This window comes from Leptopilina heterotoma, unplaced genomic scaffold (genome assembly GCF_015476425.1).
Source record: "Leptopilina heterotoma isolate Lh14 unplaced genomic scaffold, ASM1547642v1 Lhet_95, whole genome shotgun sequence".
Taxonomy (NCBI): domain Eukaryota; kingdom Metazoa; phylum Arthropoda; class Insecta; order Hymenoptera; family Figitidae; genus Leptopilina; species Leptopilina heterotoma.
This window is the reverse complement of record NW_025111202.1, coordinates 74,114-94,238: the sequence shown is the minus strand read 5'-3', so window position 1 is coordinate 94,238 and position 20,125 is coordinate 74,114. Positions and strand designations below refer to the sequence as shown.

The 20,125-nt window shown below is 21.3% G+C and overlaps 2 protein-coding genes across 2 annotated transcripts; both read left to right on the top strand.

The window, feature by feature from the left end:
* Positions 1-12,655: 12,655 nt before the first annotated feature.
* On the top strand, positions 12,656-16,670 carry LOC122512117. The gene is made up of 2 exons (XM_043627772.1): positions 12,656-12,931; positions 16,252-16,670. The coding sequence occupies exons 1-2, from the start codon at positions 12,752-12,754 to the stop codon at positions 16,474-16,476; spliced, it is 405 nt and encodes a 134-aa protein (XP_043483707.1). The 5' UTR covers positions 12,656-12,751; the 3' UTR covers positions 16,477-16,670.
* A 2,385-nt stretch (positions 16,671-19,055) lies between these two features.
* LOC122512105 lies at positions 19,056-19,678 on the top strand. The gene is made up of 2 exons (XM_043627761.1): positions 19,056-19,232; positions 19,372-19,678. The coding sequence occupies exons 1-2, from the start codon at positions 19,128-19,130 to the stop codon at positions 19,624-19,626; spliced, it is 360 nt and encodes a 119-aa protein (XP_043483696.1). The 5' UTR covers positions 19,056-19,127; the 3' UTR covers positions 19,627-19,678.
* The last annotated feature ends 447 nt before the right edge of the window (positions 19,679-20,125 follow it).

Genomic DNA, 20,125 nt, shown 5'->3' with positions numbered 1-20,125 from the left:
TTTATTATATTATAAATATTTCAATAATGAAATAGAATGACAATTTCAATAAAGAAAATTATAATAGGAATACAAAGGGCATTCCAGGTGAATTTTTCATTAAGAAACTTTTTGTTTAGAACAATTTTTTCGAATCTTATATGAAAAATAAGAAAACACGTATTTTTTATTTTATTATTGAATAAAAATTGTTCCAAACAAAAAAAAAATTTAATGAAAATTTCACCTAGAATGCTCCATATAAAATTTCAAAAAAGTCAAAAAAATATTTAAATTCACTTAATTGCTTAAATTTATTCAAATTCAAACAGCAAATATTTTTTCTAACTAAAATACTTTGTGCTGAATGTTTAAAAAAAGAATACTTCTAAAAATATTTATTTTCGAAAAAACTTTTTAAATTTAATAAGATTTTTCTCAAATTATGTCAGTTAAAAATTATATTATAAAGTTTATTTTAATGTTTAGAATATAAAAAAAAAATGTTTTCTTTTTAAAGAAGAACAAAAAAGTGGATCACAACAAAAGTTCCAAATCTGCAAAAGTTTGAAATTATTTTCATTGTCATTTTTCAAGGATATCTCCTTGAAAATTTATGAAGTAATTTGTCGTATAAATTAAACAATAATAAATTAAAATACATTCATTGTTGGCAAATAATTAAACTTTTTTTAAAACGCATTTACAAACACTGCTGAATTTACAATTTTTAATTGAATCTTCAATTTGACATATATATATATATATATATATATATATATATATATATATATATTTTTTTTTTCATAGAGAAAAACATTATGATAAATCAAATTTCAATTTGCTATTTATTTTAAAATTAATAGTAAAAAAATATTACTTATAAATTCTTTTTTGATACTTTTTTTTATAGTTTTGAATTTTAGATTCAGAGAGATCGATTTCAATAAGAAAAATCAGAATTTAAAAGTTCAGTTTTCAAATGCGTTTTTTAAAAAATATTTCAAAACAAATGGAACTTGAATTTTTATTCTTAAAGGAAATTAAATTTTGTTTTTCATAATAGAAAATTGAATGTTATTACATTCGTATAATATTTTTATGAAATGATTTTCATAAGTAGCTCTATTGTTAACTCTTTTTTCACACATTCAGTATAGTATACATTGTGATGACAATAATTGCATACATCCTGTTACAAAGTCAAAGATATTGATCATTAAAAGTAATGACGTATGAAATATTAGTACGATGATTGTACACGACTTCTTTAAATTTCATATTTCATAAATTAATAATAAAAAAAAAATATAATAATAAAAAAAACAATAAAAATAAAATAATAACAATTTATAACAATAAATAAAATAATAAAAAAAAAATATTTAAAAAACATTCATTTTTAATTATATGTTGAATTATGGTTTTCAGAGTTAAGCCCTTTTCCAAATTCACGATTAAATTATAAATAAATTTTGCTTAATCACAATAAAAAGTATTTTAATTCTTTTAAAAATTAATTACAAAATACTTTTCAGAATTTTTAGTTTCAAATAAAATCGAAAATAAATAAAAATACAAAAAAAAATTTATAAAAAAGGTAAACATTTGTATATATAGATTATAAAATCGAGTGTCTTTCACTGCTTTTTCTATATCTATTTTCTTCTCCTAAAAATTGATAACAAAACTAAATTTAAAATACTTTAAAGTCTATATAGTTAAAAGTCATTTTAATAAAAGCTTTTTTTAGTCACACGTAATTCTTTACACTTTGCGAGAATAACAATCATTCATTATTCGCATACATTATTGTTTCAATTTCAACGGTAAATAATGAACAATGCGCAATAAAAGGCTTTCGCGTTTTAAAACTCAATAATCTGAGTTTGATTTCTAATATTTTTGTTTTCTTTTTTCTTTCAATAACTAAAAGAGAAAAATTACAATTTTGGAATTTTCCTTTCTTTTTCATTTTTATAATATTTCGTATTATTTATTTACAAGTATGTAACAACATTATTTATTAATATTAAAAAATGTTTTTATTTTTTATATGCGTAAAATGAGCTTTAAGAAAAAACAGAAAAGAAAATTTATATTTTAAAGAGAAAAAAATATTATTTTATTTGATGGAAATAAATTTTAATTGGTTCAAACAACAATTTTATTTGTGCCAAAAAACATTTGATTTATAAATAAATTATATTTGATTCAAATATATGTTTTTTTTTATTAAAATAAATTGTATTTGATTCGAAAATGTTTTATTTGATTCGAATAAATTTTATTTGGTTAAAAAAAGATTTATTTAATTCAAACAAATTTTATTTGCCTCAAATAAGTTTCATTTGTTCTAAATTTTTTTATTTGAGCCAAAAAAAAATTTTTATTTTTCAAACAAATTGTATTTTGTTAAAATTTGTTTTATTTGATTCCAATAAATTTTATTTGCTTTGAAAAAGATTTATTTAAAGCAAATAAATTTTATTTGTTTCAAAATAAGTTTTAGTCGGTGGTAAGCAACTTTTTTTTTGTTCCAAATAAACTTTATTTGTTCAAATAAAAATTTTAATTTGCCAAAAAACCTTTTATTTTTTTAATAAATTATAGATATTTGGTTTAAAAATATTTCATTCGATTCGAATAAATTTTATTTGGTTTTAATAAAATTTTTATTCGCACTAAAAAAATTTGATTTGTAAATAAATTACAATTGGTTCAAATATATGTTTCATTTGATTCAAATAAATTATATTTGGTTCGAAAATGTTTTATTTGATTCAAATAAATTATATTTTGGTTAGAAAAAGATTTATTTATTAAAAGTAAATTTTATTTGGTTAGAAAAAGATTTATTTATTAAAAATAAATTTTATTTGGTTCGAATACATTTTTTGGTTCAAATAAATTTTATTTGTTTCGAATATGTTTTATTCGGTTCAAGAAACTTTCATTTGGTTCAAATAAAAAATAAAATAAACAAATTAAATTTCAAATTTTAAATTAAAATCAAATTCTTCTTTATGTAACTGTATAAAAAATGTTCTACATTTTTTCCCATTAAAAAAATACCAAATTCTGAATAACACGAATAAAAAATTATCCAATAGTAAAAGTTTTACGTAAAACTTTATTTATTCAAGTTTCGAAGATTAAGAATGATAAAAAGGAAAAGGACTGGAAAATGAAAAATTTTTTTTGTTTGTCTCCTATATTTGCCTAAGATACGAGGGAAAGAGAGATAATAATGCACAACTGTTAAATAAATAGCTGAAAGTTTTTTAAAAGCTTCACACTATAAAGTTGAAACCTTTGACCTGAAACATACGTTATTTTATCGCGCCAGTCAACTGCGCCAGTTTCGCTTTCAAATCCAGTTTGCCACCTTCTCCTCCATCACATACCATACGAATCTTCAGTTTCTCTCACATCGTCACAAAACAAAGTAAAATTTTTCCAATATGTCTCGTTTTATTCTTCTGACTTTATTGGTCGTTTGTTTCGTCTGCATTTATCAGGTAAAAATTTGTAATTATACATTTTTTCCTTTTTATAATTCTTCACAATATTTTTTAATGTATAAGAAAATATTGTTATTTACAATAAATAAGATAATACAAGAAATAAAAGAACTTTACTAAAGTGCGTTTTAATAATGTAGAAAATTTAATATATTTATATTTTTCAATAACATGAAAAATATAAACCATATTGTAAATTTGAAGCAGTAAATTGTAAACAAAAATATTTCTTATTAGCCAAATTTAAATTAGGTTTTATCCAATTTTTCTTTTTATTCGTTTACGTATTTTTAAATTCTTCTCTGTATTTTATTTCTTTTCATTAAAACGTAATTTTTTATAAATTTTTTATATTTCTCTCCGAGTTAAATGGCACCAAGTTTTTTATAAATAATACACAGAAAAAAATTTGTTTGAGTCAACTAATTAATAATTTGTCAACTAAAAATAAATCTTTTTATTCAAAGCAAATAAACTAATTATTTTCTATTAAATAGGCCTAAATTAACAAAAACGGTTTTAACAAAAAGCAAATATCAAATAAATTCTACTGGAAACTAATAATTTCTGCATTTGAAGCAAATACTGCTTAATTTACATAAATGAAAATTATTTGACAAAAATAAAATGTTTATTAATAATTTTTTTTTTTTTTTTTTTTGCTTAGGGAGTTTTGGGAAATTTGTCAAGTAAACTATAGAAAAAAAGACAAAATTTATTTTCGTTTAATAATAATAAGAATTTTATTTAATTTTGAGAAAAATATGCTTCTATACAGAAATTAAAAAAATGTGATTATTGATTCAAAATGAAAGATTTCTTTGGACGTAAAAAAATTACATAAAAGTAGAAATTTAAATTTATTCTGTAATTTAAAAATTGATAAATATATGTTATTGAAAAAATTCAAATTAAAAATTAACTAGGTGTTTAAACACGTGTTTACAAAATTTTAGGTCCAAACTTTAGAAAATTAAATGCTTGCTTTAAAAAATTAAAACTGAGTTATAAATTTTTCTAAATTAATTAAATTTATAATTATTAATGACATTATTATTATTATTAACATTACATATAATAGAGTTATTATTACCATAACAATTACAAATTAAAATTAATAACAATAAAAAATTATAAAAAAATAAAAACCAAAAAGAAAATAATTATTATTAATTATGAAATTGTTTAATTTGTTTATTAATTTTAATTTATAATTCTTATTGTATTTATTATTGTTATACGTTTGCATATAAGAAAAATTACGTTAGCTAAGAGCGAACTAAACATGGCAGTGAGCTTTGAGAAAAATTAATTTTTATTTTATTTCAATAAAAAATTATTTTTCATTCAAATAAAACATTTATCTTGGGTGTTAATAATTGAAATATACAAATGTAGCTTTTATATGCGTATTTCCGGTACAACTTAACGAAAATACCTTTTATAAACTATGTACTGACCTACTATTTCTGATATAAAATAATTTTATTGTTTCGTCATACGCTCCAAATATACAAGAAACTTGTTCAAATAGAAATTTGAAAATTTGAATTTCAAAGAAAGAATTAATTTATGTATCTTAAAGAAATAATATTATTATAAATGATAATATACATATCTTTAAATAAATAAATAAACAAACTTTTTTTAAACAAAGAAACAAAAATAAAAGAATGAGATTTTTTGGGAAAATATTTCAAATTATTGTTAATTAAATAATATTAAAAGTTAAATTATTATTGTTGTTGAGAACTCTGTACAAAAGAGCAGTTTTGTAGCCTTTTTATAAATGTAAATAAATAATAATTAAATAAAATAAGTAGATTAATATCGTTATAAAAATAATTCATAATAATTTATAATAATTTATATAATAATTTATAATAAATTGTAATATTTTAGAACAATCTCTAATATTTTCTTTGAAATTTCATATATTACAATACTCTTTTGTAATTCTGCATGAAGCGGATAATATGCTTATAATGAAACTTCGCATTACAAATTGTTTTTTCTTTTTTTTTTTTTTGAACTCTTTAATCATTATTCATTATTTCACTTGCAATTAGTCAGAATTTATATATAAAAAAAAGTCCTTGACGCACGAATGATCTTCAATTATTTTCCGCTTACTTTACAAAATAAATACAAAACTAATGTTATTTTTATGTGACTTGAATTTCCAAAATTCAATTTATGCCGTTAAAAATAGTATAGAAAAAAAGGATAATCAAACCTTGAAATATAATGTTTCATTGAGAGCGAAACCAACAGTTTCTTTATAGAATATTAAAAAAGTATATTTACTAAAAGATATTTTTAACAAAAAACTAGGAAAAAAAATTCATTCATCGGAAATTTCATTCGTATATGCACAGCCATATAATTGTTATTGATTTGATACAATTTTTCTTAAATAATTATATAAAACCATAAATTTTTCTCAAAGAATACAAACTTAATTTATTTGCTTCAAATAAAAATTTTATTTTTATAAATACAAAGTTTTTGGAAACAAATAAATATTAATTTGTGTAATAGCAATTAAAAATTTTTCGGAAAACAAATAAAAATTATTTTAAACACGAAAAATGCTTTCCAAAAAATTTAAATTGAAAATTTTAATTCTTCAACTATTTAAATTGTAATTTAAATTTGTTAAAATTAAATAAAAGAATTTTAAGTTATTGTACAAATAATTTTCAGTTGTTTTAAATTGAAATATAACTTTTTTTCATATTGTAATATTGAGAATAATATTTTAATTTTTAGGATAAAATGTCTATAGATATTATTTTATGACTATTCCTAGAGAATCTTTACTCCAATTTGCAATTTAAATTCATAAGTAGGCATATCAAATTTTATTCAAATTCATCAAAACCGATTTCAAGTTATCGTATTCACAAGAAAGTGTGATACACACGCACATACACACATCCGGACATTTAATCAGGAACTCAAATGACTCATTACTATATTATAGCGGAAAGTTTGTTTAAAGCGTTTGAACAATTTTTTAATTTCAACGGAAACAACAAAGCCTTTTCTCTTGGGGAATTAAATTATAAAAAATGTATAATATAGTGTCATTTGGGGTAATTGGAATCAGAATTCCTTATTTTCACCAAAATAATTACTGAAACTATTAATCGCATTGAGAATTAATAATTTACTCCCTTATTATCACCAATAACTTAGTTTTTTTTAAATTTTTAAACGCCATACTTTCGAGTTTCTTCTTTGAATGCAAAATTTACTAAGCTGAACTAAAAATGTTTATTAAAAAGTAAAAACAAAAATAAATACTTATTTAACTTAAACAAAATTTATTTAGAGTAACTTAACAATAATGTCTACCTAACAAAATATAGTATTTGATTCAAACATAATTTTTTTCTGCTTGCATTTATAAATATTTAATATTTAAAAATTTTAAATAATATAAAATATAATATTTTAAATGAAATATTTTTAGGCTTATGCAGCACCAGCAGACGCCACTGATGATGCTTCCAAAGCAGTGAGTGATTGGACGGACACAGTCAAAAATAAATTTAAGGAAATTCAACCTGATCTCGAGAAATTTGGAACAAATACCAAAAACTTCTTTAAAGACACATACGAAAGCATCAGTGAAAAACTTAAGAAAGTTATTCCCAAAACCGATTAAATTACTTCAAATAAAAATATTATAAATATGACCAGTGACCACAGTGATGAATAAAACTTTGTCAATAATTATTATACATATTTTATAACTGACAATATTTATTAGAAATTTATTTCTACATGTACATGTATTAAACAAATAAAAATATGTGAATAAATGTTGTGAGTAACATTCTATATTAACTGTCAGAAGAATAATATAATAATAAAATATATTTGATATACAATATACAATAAAATATGAGAAATTTTTATAAGGAAAATAAATGTTTTTATAAGTTAAAAACAAATTATATAATATCGTTATTAAATCTAAATTAATATCTAAAAATTAGTTCGTTAATATTTTTCAGTTGTAGTAATTTTAAGTTTCAACTGAATTATTAAAAATATAAAATTACTATAGATTACTTTAAGAAAATTAATTTAAATTACTTCAAATTATTTGAAGTTTGTGAATATATTATTGTAATTATTATAGTAATAAAAATTCAGTTAAATTAATTTAAAGCAATTTAAAGTTGTAAATACTATTGCACATACTAAAGCCATTAAAATTAATTTAATTAAACTAACCTAAATCAATTTAAACTGATTGAATTAATTTTTACACTTAAATAATTTAATTAATATTTAAATATTTAAAGTATTTTAAATTAATTTTATCTATAATTACTTTAAATTGGTGAATATTAAGGCAATTAAAATTAATTCAATTAAAGTAATTTAATCAAAATAATTTGAACAGGGTTTTTACAAATTTCTCCTTATAAAATTCCATGATTTTCTCATGATTTTCAGGTAATAAAATTTCCATGACACATTAAAACAAAATTTTTGTCAGTTAAGTCAAGTAAATGTCATGAAAAAAATTTGTTGTCAGGGAAATTAAGGAAATTAAGACTTTTTCGACTTATTTTAAAAAATTCCGACTATTTTGACTTTTCTTCCAAACATTGCAACAAAATACCACAATTTTTAAAAAAAAGTGCAAAGCTTATTTTGATTTTTATAATGCAAAAAATAACTATAAACAAATCTTTCAAAAATTGTTTTTGAATAGTTAAAAATTTGTAAAATTTAATTGAAAATAATTAATTTATTTCAAGTATTTTGTTAAAATTTCTTAAAATCAAATTTTGGAGAATTTTAATTGCAAATTTTGAAAATAATTGAATTATCAAAAATTTTATGAAAAAATCTTTAAAGGTAAATTTAAAAATGAAAATAAGCTTCTAATTTTTTAAAATTCAATATTTTTAATGTTTTTAATTACATATTTCTAAAAATAATAACATTTTAGCATTATTTTTAACATTTTGGAGAAAACAATAATGTTCAAAATTTTTATTTAAAATTCATCAAAAAATTCATTAGTTTTTTTAAATTTTACAAGATTCATTTTAAGATTCATACTTTTTGGACTTATTAAAATTTTTGAGAAATCATGGTCCTGTTTATAATTAAAATTCTTCAAAAATTTAATCATTTTTATTTATACTTTTCTAAAATTCAATTATTTTTTAAAGGTTTTAAGTCATAATTTTTAATAATAAAATGAGTTCATGTATTTAAGTAATTGAATCAATTCTAGAAGAACTTTTGGAAAATTATTTAAATTTATTGATTCAGAGATGAAGTTTAGTTGGAAATTGTAGAAAATAAACCCTGTTAAATTAATTTCATCTAATTAATTTTAATTTCTTCAAATACCACGAATACAATAATTACTAAAACTATTAATCACATTCAGAAATTATAATATTTACTATGTGCTTTGAATATTTATCAGCAAAATTATTATGAATGCGCTTACATTGCTATACGGTTCGTAAAATTTGAGTAGAGGAATATAAAAGCTCATTGACCCCCATCGTTGCTTAAGTGCTCCTTCTTGAGTAGAATTGGTAAAAAAACACTCTTTTTTAAACTTTTCTAGTAAATAAAAGTATTGGTTATCTCATAATTTTTTATGAACATTGTTATATCAAGAGAATTTAAATTTTTTGCTTTTGGTATTTTAAGTTAATTTTTGCACCTGTTGTGGGAAAAAGGAACATTTTTAAGCAAGAAAAAAATGGATTTTTCTGAAATTCTGAACCAGAAAGTCCTCTTAAGATTCACTACTCGCAAATCCCATACCTAGTCTTAAACGGTTGCTGTAATCTCACTCATTGTAGTTTAATTTTAAATATACAAAAACATAATATACATTTTAGGGATTAAGTGATTTTTTTTAACTTGCTAAGAAATGTTTGAGGTTGCTTTTTCTTTCCTGCATAATTTTTAGCTATATAGTACAATTTTCTTTTTTTGTTTGTAATAACTGGATTAGGTATTCCTTCTTTATTTTTATAATATTCCTTTATTCGCCACTCGTTGTTCCCTTTTGGATTTCTTGCTTCGGCCAGTTTCCTACTACTTTTCTGATATTCCTCTTGATTGGTAGAACTTTTCGTTTCTCTATATTCATTCAGTGATTGAAAATTCTTAACTTTTAGTTTAGTAATTTTTTTCTTTTTCTTACTGGTAGCATCTTTGCATTTTTTCTTTCCATTATTTTTGATTATCGTAGAATTTTCTTTCGTAATTTCTCTTATGCCAGCTTCCAATCTGAATAGTACTGGAAAATGATCCGAACCCTCTTGAGTAAGTACTCTTAAATCTTTAAACCAGCTTTCAAGTTCCTCTTGTTCGTTTAATTTTATTATGACCAAATCCAATACGGAACCTTTTGCTTTACTACCAGAGAGATGAGTCACTTCTCCTTTACTATCCTCCTTTGTTCGACCATTCATTATTACCATTTTTCTCTCTTTTAACCATTTTATCAGTGCTTTTCCCTCACTTCGTGGATCATTTTGATCTTCTGATTGTCTTACTCCCACTTTTTGATTAGAGTCTAGTTCTTGTAATTTTCCAATTTTTGCATTAAAATCGCCACATATTATAATTCGATGTTTTGTTTCTTCTATCTTCTTGATTTCTTTATCCAGTTCAGTTAGACAATTGTTCAAATTGCTACTCGAGTTATTGTAGACATTTATTATTGAGTAATAAATTGGTGAATGAATCTTTGATATATTTAGTGTCAAACCGTACTCCCACTTTTCTAATTTACGAGTTACATTGTTGTCGATGATGTCTTTCTTTACTGCCAGTAAAAAACCACCTGATGCTCTTCCGTTTTTAGTTATTTTAGTTTTCGCTTCTTTTCCATTCCATAAGAATTTACAATATTTTTTATTCAACTTGTCGATTGTTTCAGAAAATTTCTTTTCCTCCAACCATGTCTCCTGCAACATTAGGACATGTCCACTCTTCAGTAACTCCCAATTTTTCTCTAGATTTCTCATTCCTCTGAGGTTTAAATGAATCACCACTAAATCATCCATTGTTTTTCACTAGTTCAACAACAGGAAAAAAATTCACTTCTTCTCACTTTCTGTGACTAAATTTATCTTTGGGCGTCAACTCTCTTGTCCGCCGGTTTTGCATATACTAAAGTAAGTATATTCCAATACCAACTAAGATTCTTTCTTATTTTATTATTTTACTTTCTTGTTATATCTGTATATGCTCGGTGAGCACAGATTCTCAACCATTTCTGATTTTCAATTGTACAATTCGATGGAATGCTTAAAAATTGCCACCTCTATTATATCTAATATACTGATAATACTCATAATTATCGCCGGCTTAGCACTACAACTAAAGTTCTGATTTAATCTAACGTTTCCTCATGTTTTTTATGTGAAATAAACACAATTTTGTTATATTTAAAATGTTATTCCAAATTTTACTGATTTTCTTAATAAAAAATTAGAAAAATTTGACATCGTGAAACAATAATTCATTATTTATGTATACAAATACTAAGATCATTCTGACATGATAATAAAGACATTTATTGGTTCCAGAGGTCATAAAAGCATTTAATTAACATATAGAAAATGTGTAACACATTTTATATATTAGAAAAAAATTATTTTAATTTTCTAACCGGTTTATCACATAAGGCTCACAAAGATATTACCCATTAAAAAATAAAAATCTAATAAATTTAAATTCAATAAATAAACAAATTCAGCAGCTTTTTTTCAAATTTATTTTTTCCTAAAAAAAACAAATCAATTAAATCATTATATTAGAAACTGTTTATTATTCTCAAAATCAGTTACTGAAATGATACTTTGAAAATTTACAAAAAAAAATGTCTAAAAAATTTATTACCATCTTAAATTTTTATTGATTCTTGTGAATCACTTTAATTTTCCAAATTAATATTTGGGATATTTTTTAGATACTTATAATTATTATACACATAATTATTCTATTCACATGTAATTTTCAGTTTGGTAAAAAAAATATTGATTTAGAAGAATAAAAAATTTCAGAGTAATAAATGAAGTAATGTAAAAATTTTAGCAAGTGAAATATTTTTGAACAGATGAAGAAATTACTAATTGTAGAAATTTAAATAAATGATCTTTGTCGATAAAGAATAATTCTTTTAATATAAAAAACATCTATTAGATAATTCTCAAGCATTTAACTGATAACTTCTAAGTCATGGTTAATAAATCTTTTCGAAATATAATTTTTCTTCAGATGATGAGAAAGTATAATAAAATTTTTAAATAAAAATTGTCTAAATTTGAATTAGTAGTTTTCTACTATGCAATTAAAAAGCATAGATTTATTCATCAATTAACTAGTAGAAATTTTATTAATTTTTAGTAGAAAACAACGAATTTATTAGTAGAAAATTACTAATTTTTAGTAGAAAATTATTAATTTAACAATAAAAAATTTCTAATTTAATTAATTTAATTAAATTTAATTAATTAAATTTAATTGCTCCTAAATTAGTATATTTTACTTATAAATAGTAATTTCTACTAGATTATTAGTAAATTTTACTAATAAATAATAATTTCTACTCATTTATTAGTAAAATTTACTAATTCAAAAGCAAAAAGTCAGTTACTAATTCAACTTAATTAATATTTTAACTATTTCAAATTTTTAGAATAAAAAAATTCTAGTCATCGAGCCTTTTATTTATCGTATGTTTCAAGTATCAAAATTTCTCCAGGAATCCCGAAACCAATTTCAATTTATCGAAAGATAACTGTATTCATAAAAATAAAAAATCATACTTCAAATTTCAAAGAAGATTTAAAAATAATTCTGAACTATTTACAAATTTCGAATAACTCTCTTTCTCTTCTAATTCGATTCTTATAAGCGAAAAGAACAAACAAACAAAAAATCTAAAACTGAAAAATGGTAGTAAATTTGAAATATACGTTTTCTAAAATGTAATCTTGTTACTTGCCATTAAAAAAAAATGTGGGGAAACGGGGAACGGGGGGGAGGTAAAGCCCTGTGTAATAAATGTTTTCCAAGCTTAATAAGTGGCACTTTGCCCCGGTTATAGCGATAAAGATTGCCTATAAAAGGAAGTGACTAAGTTTTTGCAGCATCAGTTCGTTTGTAATACTAGTGAAGAGATTTATCAGTTTTATAATTCAACTCTAGTAAAAGAAGAAGGAAAAAAGCTCCCAACAATCATGAAGAGCATTTTAGTATTTTTTGTTGTCTTAGCAGTTGCTTATGCAGGAACAATTCAAAGGACACAAAGAGACGCACCTCAACCTGCTCAAGAGACATCTGCCTTTGAAAATCTAGTAGCTTCATTCCAAAATATTGGGGAAAATGTTAAAACATCAATTGACAAAGCTGCTGCTGAGGTAGGATTTTAGTTTTTCATTTGTAAATTTGCAAATTTTTTTTATTTTCATTTAATTTGACTTGACTTTTTTCTCGGTGATTTTTCCAAGTATTTTTTTTCTTTCTCATAAAAAGACCTAAAAAAATTTTTATTTTTAACGTTCGTAAAACTCACGTTCACTAATCAATCATTTGGAAGAATTATAATTAAAATTAAAATTTTAATAGTTTCTATTAAAATTGGTGAATAAAAATAATTTCAAAGAATTGAAATTAAAATTTCAATAAATTTTTTCTACTAAGATTTGTGTATGAAAACAATTATTTATATATAGTTTCCTAATCGACAGTATAGAAAAAAAATTTGTAAATTAAATATTTTATTATTTCAAGAAATATAATTTTTCTTGAAACATGTTTTTTCTTTTAGATCATAAATGTTGTGAACCGTTATATTTTTAAATTTATTTTTGTTTGTAATAGAAAAATGTAAGATTTTATTGTAATCGCTCTTTATAGTAATTAATTTTAATTTAAAAAAAAGGTGTTTGACAAAATTAAAATTATAAACATCCGTAACTTGTGAATAATAAAAAAAAAAATAAAAATTCAAAACTAAAATCATTTCATTGCATTAAGTATTAAATGTTTAAAATATAAAATATTAAACATTAAAATTTAATATTTCAAAACATTAAATATATTAAACATTAACTAATTAGATATTCAGAAATATTTTATGATTTAATTTAATTGTATTGAACTTTAATTTTTTTTCATTAATAAATGAAATAAAAATAAAAAACTTATGAATTTCAAATTAAAAAAAAATTCATTATTGAAAAAAAAATTGTTGTAGAAGGAGTTCCAAAAAAATGTTTCCCCCCGAGACATTATTTTCCTTCTCGTTTTCTTTAAACAATTTGTTTTCTGTTAAACATTTTTTTCCTTCTATTTGTCTACAAAGCACAAATCGACTTCAATCTTCTTCGCGAATTTTTTTCTATTATTCTTTTTTCCTTTAATTCCATTTGCTATTAATATTATTAAAAATTGAACTCGAGTTCAATGTCTTTATCAAGAAAGAAAAAATAATAATTCAAGATGATGAAAAAATTTCGAATGTCTCGGACATCACGCAATGTATAAGTGCCCTTTGAGGAAAAAAATGTTTTCTAATCACAATTATTCATTATTATGAAACTGGGTGAAATTTATATGTATAAGTCAATCATATCTTTGCAAGTTTGCACAGAAATTGATATGTGTAAATTAACCTCTGAACTATGTCATCCGGGTTTAAAAATCTTTTCTCTCATCATATTCCTATTTTTAAATTTTATAGCCATCTGCGATTGTAGATAAAATTTAGAAGTAACATTTTTTTTCGTCAACTATATTCATTTTATAAATAATTCATTTTTTGGAATTATTTATCACTAATTAATTATAAATAATTGTTTAGTTAATTAACTATGACTCATTTTTTAGCTAATTAAATATAAATTATTCAAAGTTAATTAACTGTAATTAATTGTTTAGTTAATTAACTATAACTAACTTTTTAGCTAATTAACTATAACTAATTCTTTAGCTAATTGAAAATAACTAATTTTTTTAGCTAATTAACTGTAACTAATTGTTTAGATAAGTAAATATAAATAATTGTAAGCTAAATAATTATAAATAATTGTTTAATTAATTAACCATAACTAATTATTTATCTCATTATAAATATAAATAATAAATAATTGTAAGTTAATTATCTATATAGCTAATTTTTTTAACTAGTTAACTACTCTTTAAATTTGAATTAGTTAACATGTTTATTAATTTCAATTAGCGACACTTTTAGCTTTTAAATTAGTAAATTTTATTAATTAATAGTAATTTCTACTAATTTTTTATTAAAATTTACTAATTCGAATGCAAAAAGTCAGTTACTAATTCAACTTAATAAACATTTCAAATTTTTAGAGTAAAAAAAATTCAAATTATTGAGTCTTTTATTTATCAAATGTTTCTTCAAAACTAATTTTTTAGTTAATTAACTATAACAATTTATTTGCTTATTAATAACTATTAAATAAATAATTATAGTTTCTTAACAAAAAATTAGTAGCTAATAAATTATAATTAATTATTTGTATAAAAAATTCAAATACAATTAAATAAAAGAAAATTTCAATTAACACAAGAAAAAATATTTGACAATTTAAGATGAACGCGTTAATGATTAATTTTAAAATGTAATTGACCTTAGAATTTAAATTGAGTCTGACGTCTGTTAATTTTTTTTTGCTTCTCGAAACCATTCCTAGCGTGAATAATGAACAGTTGAGACAATATTCATATATAACTCGGTTTTTTTTTCTTCAAAAACATTTAATGTTACGTAATGTGTAAAAAAATCATCGCACATTTTATGTAACATTTCATGAAAAATATTTTGTTTATAAACTGAAATAATTTCACTTGAACTGCACGATTTACCATTGTTCACAATAAATTTCTATAAAAATAATTATGAAAAGAATAATTAAATTTGACAAAATAAAATTAAAAGACAAAATTTTAATTAAAATTTCATTATTTTTATGAACTAAAATTGCTACTTTTAATATTTAGTAATAAAATATTATTATAGATTTAAAATTACATCAAGGTTGCGAAGAAGTGATTAGTGCAGAAAAAATGCTTATGTAAACTTTAGTCATTTTTGCACAAAATGTATTTTACCGTTTAATCACTTTAATTTTGTTTTCTTTTTGCGCAATTCGTAATTATGATTTTTTTTGTTCAACTATTATTTGTTTTCATTTATTTCTTTTTTTTGCAATGATTCCTTAAGATGAAATTGAAAATTTCTAAACGAATTGATGAGCGTTAAACGTTTAGGACAATCTTCTTCTCTGATATAAGAACATCTAGAATTAAAACTAATCTTCTCAACAGTTTAATGAAACATAATTATTTCCTTCCTTTTGCGAAGAATTGTTATTATATATATAGTTCAAGTCTGTTAAACGTTTTATCATCACTGAATTAAAAATATTATTTATGTTTAGATCAAACTTATTTTTTGTTCGAAGTTTGAACTCGTGATTTTTTTTCTCAATGAGTGGGGACAATGGAAATATAATTATTATTCTACATCAATTATATTTTCATTCCTAATTATTATATTTATAGAAATAATAATTATTATTTCGTAATAATTATTAAAAACTATATTAATTTAAAAATAATCATTACTATTAAAAATAGAAAAAATTGACTAACCTTATTTTCCAAAACTTGTTTTTGCAAAGAAATAAAAGAAAACCCTCTTCTTTTGCAGTTCACAGAAAAGAATCCAGAAGTACAGAAGCTGTTAGACAGCGCAAAAAGTTCCATCCAAAAGGGCATTGAAGATTTCAATAAACAATTCCCCGATGCACAAGAAAAAATCAATGAACTCCAAGCTAAAGGCCAAGAAGTTCTCTCAGTTGTAAGAAAGGAAGCTGAAAAAACATACCAAAATGTTAGCGATCAATTGAAAACAGTCATTGAAACTAAAAATTAATATGCAAATTAAATAAATAAATAAACGAAAATGACATTTTTGTAAAAGAGAACAGACACAGTCGATAAAATGTACTTGTCAAAAATTTAAATGTACTTTGATTTAAAGAAAAAAAAACTTCACAATTTCTTGATTTTCTATTTATAAAGTGCATTTTAGACTGTAAAAAATTTTTTCCAAAAGGATTATTTTATTTTATAAAAAAAAGAAAGAAATAAAGTAAACGAATTGTTACCACAAAAATGTGTTTTTATTCAATTCTTCAATATTTTATGATTTAATGCAAACTTTTATTAAATTTTATTCCATTATCATTCTTTTAATATATTTTATTATAGGTATATGTATTTATTACTTCTCCCTTGCCTACTTATTTATTTTCCCAAACATGTAATTATTTTTTTCTCATTTACTTAATTTTTTTAAGCATTCCAAAAATTGTTCTTTTTTCAGTATTAGACGTTCCTAAAATTTTGAACTTTCAAATGAACGAAATTTATTTATTTCTTCTTCAAATTAAATTTTTATTGCAATAATTTTGCGTCCCTATCAAAAAAATTAATGGTGAAGTTTCTAAATGTAAAATTAAAGTTTTTTTATTTTCGTTGCAATCAGTAATATTAATGAAAATATTTTTGATAAAAAATATTTCGTTCATTTGAACATTCAAACCTTGTGGACCATAGTATTAGTAACTACTAAAAATTAAATTTTCCTGATTGTTTATAAATAAAACAATCTAAAAATAATTTCAATTCAAATTTTTTTCCAATTTAATAATTTTTTTCTCGATAATCAGAATAATAAATTTGTTTAAACATGAAAATAATTTAGTATTAATTAATAAATAAAATACTGATTAATTATAATATTTATAAAACTATAATTTAATAAATTGATGCACGTACATTAAAAAGTGAAAAAAAGAAAATTTAAAAATTGATTAAAAGATAAAATTGCATATTGTATGTGACTGTGGTATCATAATTTTTCGATAATTAAAACTTCTTTAATTATTATTCATCTGATAAAATCGTGATTCAGATCGTATTACTTTTCCGGGATAAGTTCAAGTTTCAATATAATATATGCATTTTGTCATAAACTTTAAGATTAGTGAAAAAATTTACGAAAAAAAACAACATCAGTAGTGACACGTTTACATTCAATAACATTATGGAAACTCTCTTTAGTAAAAAAAGAATTTACATATTCTCATAGAAATGTGTTTAATGTATAAAAGTTGGACAATTAAGAGTGCGAATGTTTCATTATAAAATTTTCTATTTATCATTTTTTTTCATTTATGTAAATTTTATTTTTTCCACTAACACGATGAATATTCAACCTCGTAATTTAGAAATTTTTATGTATCATCCGTATCAAGTGCAGGTTTGATATTTTTATTATTACTCTTATTATTATTAATGCTGTTATTATTTTTATTTTTCTTATTTTATTAAAATTTAAATATATATAAAAAAAATAAGTACATAATTTTTTACTTTTTTTTGTATTTTCTCTCTTAAGATTTAATTTTTTCAATTTCAATTTTATTTAACGATGGGACAATTTATTGACAAAATCTATTGACAATAATAATTGCTTATCAAATTTAAACCTGAATAATCACATTTAAATTTAATAAACAAATTATTATTAAATATAACGAAAAAAATTATAAATTTTATTTAATATTGTGAAATTGAATTAACTTTCAAAATAAATTTTACAAACGTTGTTAAAAAGTTTATGAAAAAAAATACGACATAATAAATTCTCCCGGGAGGAAACGATAATAACTTTTATGTCGAAGGGAAACTTTAATACTTGTATATATAGAAAAAAAAATGCCTTGAGTTTTAGAAACGTTCGCAATTTTATTCTCATTTTTTAGTTGACTTATCCAGATTTAGACGACCGGCTTTTGATGAGAGCAAATCGACAAAATTTACAAGACGACATTCGCTTCCTGTGCAACCACATTATGAAATTGTTCGACTATCATACAAAATTATGGTTGAAACGTGTATTAAAATGTTCTTAAATTTGGCAAAAATAATAATTTATAATTTCGTCGATAAGTAAATAAATCTGAGTATTTATAAAATAGTGTACAATATAATTTATTATGTATTGAATTTTGTTACTGGGAAATAAAATATTATATTATTTTGCAATTAAGTTACTTTTAGTCTTGTTAATTGATTTATCATTTCAGATTTCAAAGGACAAGTTTTTATAAACTTCAATTGTATAAGTTACATTGTTATGAAATTAACTAATTTTGGGTAATGAAAATTTTCTTGATATCATAAGTAATAAAATTCTTATATTCTCGTTGAAAAAAAAATTAAAGCGTTAAGAAATTAATTCAATTGACAAGTTTTCTTAATCCTTTTTATAATTTTTTATTGCAATTATTTAAGTAAATAAATAAAAATAAATCGAATTAATTAAATAAATAATAAGTAAAAATACTTTTTAAAATGTATTTCTGAGATTTTTAATTAATTTGTGAGCACCAATCAAAAGACATATTTCTACATCAGCAAAAATTTGCAAGGTAGTTAATTTTTACTTTTTGTGTCATTGTCAGTTGAGATGTGTAAAGTGACTGATTAATTAAGAAATTTATTTTCTTTTTCTTAATGTTAATTCTGTTCTTTAATCTTTTTGTTTCACGAGATTATATTAAAAAAATTAAGAACATTATGAGGACGATATTTATATTTTTCATCTTAATCATTTGTTCGGTAAGTATTTAATTATAATGCCTTCTCGTTGGTGTTAAAAATATAATTGTTTAACTAATTTAATAATTTATAGTTTAATTATTTACTTATTTATCATATTTTTCGTGACAATTAATGAATTTATACTGTTTTCAAAAAGGTAACAATTTTTGCATTTGATCTGAAAACAAGAGTGCCTAAGGAAGAGAATTTTTTCGAGAAATTAACATCAAGAAATGTGAATAACGATAAATTTTCAACGGAAAAAGTGCAAAGAGATGAAACCGGAATTGAAAAAATGATACAATTAATGAATATTCTGGGACAAGTTGATAGTTTTTTTACAAGAAAGACTAAAAATTTGATTCGAAGACTGAATGCCGTTTATGAACAAGACGATCCTGATCCAAAATAAAATAAACTTTTCTTATTAAAAAAAAAAATAAAAATACAATTTCCTCACCAGTCATCAATTTACATTTTTCATTATATTATTTATAAATTTTATAAATTATTAATTAGAAATTAAATTAATTTTCAGTGTTAACTAATTATAATTATTCCTATTATGTGAAATTACTATTATAAAAATACTATTATTACAAAAACGACAAATAGCAATTTTGAAAAATAATTTCAAAATAGATTCGCTAATTAATCTTCACAGTTACCATTTTTATCCGTTAATTTAATATTTTAATATTAATATTTTCAAATTTAATATTTTAATTAATTCAATTTATAAAAATTAGAGAAAACCAATGCCGTGCTTATGTAGTAAATAAAAAATAATAATTCCCAAAAAATGTTAATATTCATTAAAAAGTTTTTTTAAATTATACAAAAAAAAAACATTGCGGAAATGAGAGCAAGATTTAAGATCAAGTGTAGAAGTGGGAGAAGACAATAAAGAA